The sequence below is a fragment of the Microtus ochrogaster genome, chromosome 10, assembly GCF_000317375.1.
Source record: "Microtus ochrogaster isolate Prairie Vole_2 chromosome 10, MicOch1.0, whole genome shotgun sequence".
NCBI lineage: Eukaryota > Metazoa > Chordata > Mammalia > Rodentia > Cricetidae > Microtus > Microtus ochrogaster.
The window spans coordinates 55,170,748-55,175,379 of NC_022016.1; the positions used below are offsets into that span (position 1 = coordinate 55,170,748).

Sequence of the window (4,632 nt, forward strand, 5' to 3'; positions counted from 1 at the left end):
AAAAAAAAGAAAAAAAAAAAGAACCCTACCATGAATGGCTGGGAGGTGGTGGCACACGCTAAAGCTTCAATCCCAGCACTTGGGGGGCAGAGGCAGGTGGATCTCTATGAGTTCGAGGCCAGACTGACTTACGGAGTGAGTTCTAGGACATGCTCCAAAGTTACATGGAGAAACCCTGGCTCGAAAAATAAAACAAACAAACAAAAAGAACCCTACCATGTTGCACATGGTGATGATTCATTCCTGTAATTCTATCACTTGGAAAGCTTAGGTTCCAAGAGTTAAAGGCCAGCCTAGGCTACATAGTTTAAGGCCAGTCTGAGCTATATAGTGAGGTCCTGTCTCAAAAAGTCAAAGCCAGGGGCTCAGAAATTAAGAGCACTGGCTACTTAAGAGGTTCTGGGTTTATTCTCAGCACCTACATGGTAGCTCACAGCTGCTGTAACTTCAGTCTCAGGGACTGGGACTTTTCCTGGACTCTGTGTGGTGGTTTAGATATAATTGGGCCCCATAATCTCAGAGGGAGTGACACTATTAGGAGGTCTGGCTTTGTTGAAGTAGGTATAGCTTCCTTGTTGAGAAGTATGTCACTGTTGAGGTGGGCTTTGAGGTTTCCTTATGGTGAGGATACTGCCCAGTGTCTCAGTTGACTTCCTGTCAAGATGTAGCCAGCACTGCATCTGCCTGCATGCTGCCATGCTCCCACCATGATGATAATGGACTGAACTCTGAAACTGTAAGCAAGCCACCCCAATTAAATGCTCTCTTTATAAGAGTTATCATGGTCATGGTGTCTCTTCATGGTAACAAAAACCCGAACTAAGACACACTCATGGTAATTAAGAGCTCTGACTGCACTACCAGAAGACCCAGGTTCAATTTCCAGCACCCACATGGCAGCTCACAGCTGTCTGTAACTCCACTTCCAGGGGACCTAACACCCTCACTGAGACAGACATACACGGAGGAAAAACACTAACGTATATAAAATTAAAAAAAAAGACACATTGCATGTAGACAGTACACACAGATAAACAGATAAAACATAAAAATAAAATGAAAATCAAAACCAAGCCAAACAAAAAGACCCAAACAACTTGCAAATATATCCTTCAAAGACCATGTAAATGTTAGCTAATAGAGTATGACAGTATATGTATCTCCCTATATAGCTCTCCCCCCATTATCACAAATGAAGTGTATCTGTTCCTAGGATCATGACAATGGACACAGACACACTGACATGCATGGTGGCAGCTCCTGCTTGCCCTGTTCATAGAGCCCCTTGTACTCAGGCCTCCAGACCTACCTTTCTTGCCATTGTTGGAGGGCGTAGACTTCCCACTATCTGAGTTCAGCTCGAATACGCGTAAGTCTGTGGGTACCTCTTCTCTCAGGGTCTCTACTCTGGCGGGAGGCCTGGGCTCTGGGCCACTGGCTCTGCTTGCAGGGGTTGGAGGTTTGGAGGGAACTGGGGGTGGAGGTCCAGTTTCCCCCTCGTCTTCAGCTAGACTCTGTTCTTCCAAAGATGCCTCGAGTAGCTTTTGGGACAGGTCTTTGGGCAGCACTGGCGTCTCTGGTGCAGCAGCAGGGTTGGCAATCTGTGTCACGAGGGAGATGCTCTCACTGCTCTCTGATGGAGTCACCTCTGCAGGGGGTTCCACTGGAGTATCTTCACAGGGGCTCTGGGGACCAGGTCCAGCTTCAGGGGTTGGGGAGGTTTTGGTCTCTTTTGGAATCTTTGCCTCTTTTGGAGACGGTGCAATGTCTTCAAGCTCCTCTATGGAGAGAAAGCGAGTATGGCCCAGTCAGCCCCAAGACAACCTTGGAAAGCACGTCCTGTCATGTTGACTACAGTGAAGACTAGCCTATGTCTCTCGGTGCTACCTCAGCACAGGCTCTTCAGCAGACAGTCCATGCTAGTCAGTCTCGTCTCTACAGAGGCCAAGCTGGACTGCTCACAACATGGCCTGAGACAAGGCCTGGAAGTGGGTCTGTTCTAGGTTCCTGTCAGACTGTTCCATCCTATGCAAGCCAGGACTTACTTTCAACTTGCTACCCCATTACTGAGAAGGGACACTGGTTTCTGCTAAAGGTTACCCATACACTAGAGGTTACCCATACACTAGAGGTTACCCATACACTAGAGGTTACCCATACACTAAGCTCTTAGTGGGGGCTGGATGTACAGTGTAAGTATTTCACACATCCTGACCTACAGTCTTGTCTTTTTTATTTTGAGATAGAGTTTTACTATGTAGCCCTGACTGACCTTGAACTCATAGACATCTGCCTTCCCCTGTCTCTAGAGTACCAGGCACTTGAGCCACAATCCTGTAGTCTTTTGTAGAAGGGACACGGGGAGACGGACTCTAGATGTTCAGTGTGCTTCTCAATAGTTATGCAACAGCAGGTTCATGTGTGACACGGCAATCTGTTCCAACTGGCACATATGATTTCTGTACCCAAACTCTAGGTCCCACGAGCCCTGCGGCAGCTCCTTGTAAGAGCTGACTGCTCAGCACACAAGCAGCACCCATTCCCTGCTTTTCCAGGGATGCCATGTCCTCTCAGGCCTTCTAGAATACTACAGCCAAGCCTGTCCCTGGGCCACCTCATTTCAAGGCCTCTCACCTTCTTCCTCTTCCCAGCCAGGCTCCTCAGAGATGTTCTGGTCCGCCCGCTGCTTCAGGGCATCCCTCCGGGCCTGTTCCTGAGGGTGGAAGAATAAAGATCAGGAGGTACAGCACCCTTCTCTCAGGCCCTGTCATAACTGTAGAACCCTTGGCACCCCCAGAAAGGACTACAGTCTTCAACTCTTTCTTGCCTTGACAAAAGTCTGCTTCCCCTAAGGGCTGAGTCCTGGGGTCTTCCCCAGTTAGGCCAGCATACCTGTTCAAGTTGGTGGACTTTATAGAAATACCGATGCCAGAATTCTGAATGGGAAACAGCTGCTGGGACCTGAAGGGAGGAAATGGAGGTGAGAACTGGGGAATGATACAGAAAGTCCTATCAGCCTTTCCCAATCACTCTAGAGCAGACACACAAAGTGGCCTTGCAGTAATCAACAAAGCCCCTCTACCCCACTTTAATCCAACCAAACCACCTTCTGGGCCCAGTTTGGCCAGGAAAGGAGACCAGAACTGCCATAAGACTTTGCTGGTCTTTCCACTTCTCACCATTTCTGACTGCCAGAAGCCTGGCAAATCAGCCTCTTCCTGGCAGCTTCCTGGCTCAGCACATGGCCCATCTGGCTCTACAGGGTCTCCCACTACACACATCCCTCCCACTTCCCAACACCTCAGGCTCAGAGCCAGCTGAGGTCCTGCCGGCTGGGCCCTCACCATCTTGGTGTAGAGGGCCCGGATGGAGGGGCTGCCCACAAGGAGTTCAGAGATCTCCCCCTTCTTCTCCTCCAAGCAGAAATGGGAAAGCCAGGCGTCAAACAATTCCGGGGGCCCTGCAGAGGGACAAATGCTGATGGTCAGTTTCCTGTGTCTAGGGAAAGAACACTGGGACCAGAGAGAACACTTAAGCCTGGACTTGAACAGTAAAGGAAGCTTAAGGGTTATTTTCAAAGCCATTTTATCCAAGGGGAAGAGTTAGCAAGGGTTCTTGGGAGGGTTCTTCCAAGATCTCCAGAAAGGACCAAGGTCTCTCATCTCTGCTGCCACGTCGTCCTCTGCATGGGCTGTAGAAACAGCGTTTTTCAATGTGGACCCATACTGTCAGAGACAATGGCTGTGTCTCTCCCTTACACCATGTGACAGGAGCCTCTGTCCTCCTCCCCCTCTTTTATTCCTTTCCTCCTCCTCTGAACAGTCTAAGTCGGCCCAAGCTCCTTTTTCTCATTTTACCATTTTTTAAAAAAAAGTATTTATTATATATACAGTGTTATGCCTGTATGTCTGACTACAGGCCAGAAGAGGGCACCAGATCTCATTACAGATGGTTATGAGCCACCATACAGTTGCTGGAAATTCAATTCAAGACCTCTGCAAGAGCAACCAGTGCCCTTAACTGCTGAGCCATCTCTCCAGCCTCCCAGCCCCCACCCACCCACTTTGCCTTTTCTCATGTGTCTCCCCTAAATCATTCTGGCCTCTTCTGACAATTCCTATTTCTTTGCAACCCTGAGCTAACTGCCATCACTACATGCACTCACGTCTGTCCCCACTCGGCTACTGCTGGAAACCCAGAAGACATCCCAGCTCCTTCCTCCTGTGCGTTCTGATTCTACTTCTTTAGGCTCTCCTGATGCATACTTTCCTCTCCATTCAGTATGCCTCTCCCCAGGCCCTGGCCTTACCTCTGACAAGGGGATCCCTAGGCACCCCTATGTTACGCTCCCATCTTTGTCTCTTCCTTGACAACACAGCCTCATGGGCTACTTTACAAAATACAAAAGATGATCATTTGGGGCTTCAAAACTCTTCAGCAGTCCTCTACAATGTGAGCTTTTAAAGCGAGGGTCCACAGAAAATCTTCAAAAATCAAAGAATTCCAACACTGTAAACACACACATATATTATATGTATGCACATATATATGTATTTTTTTTTTTGGTTTTTCGAGACAGGGTTTCTCTGTGGCTTTGGAGCCTGTCCTGGAACTAGCTCTGTAGACCAGGCT

At 48.6% G+C, this 4,632-nt stretch overlaps 1 protein-coding gene across 1 annotated transcript in view; it reads right to left on the bottom strand.

Annotated features, from left to right (window-relative positions):
• Bsdc1 (BSD domain containing 1) overlaps positions 1-4,632 on the bottom strand; it is a 26,719-nt gene that overhangs the window by 12,252 nt on the left and 9,835 nt on the right. The window contains exons 6-9 of the mRNA XM_005353194.2: positions 3,345-3,460; positions 2,893-2,961; positions 2,635-2,713; positions 1,310-1,780 (exon numbers count right to left, since the gene is read on the bottom strand). Coding sequence (XP_005353251.1) covers positions 1,310-1,780; positions 2,635-2,713; positions 2,893-2,961; positions 3,345-3,460 — 735 coding nt within the window. The remainder of the gene's footprint in view (positions 1-1,309; positions 1,781-2,634; positions 2,714-2,892; positions 2,962-3,344; positions 3,461-4,632) is intronic.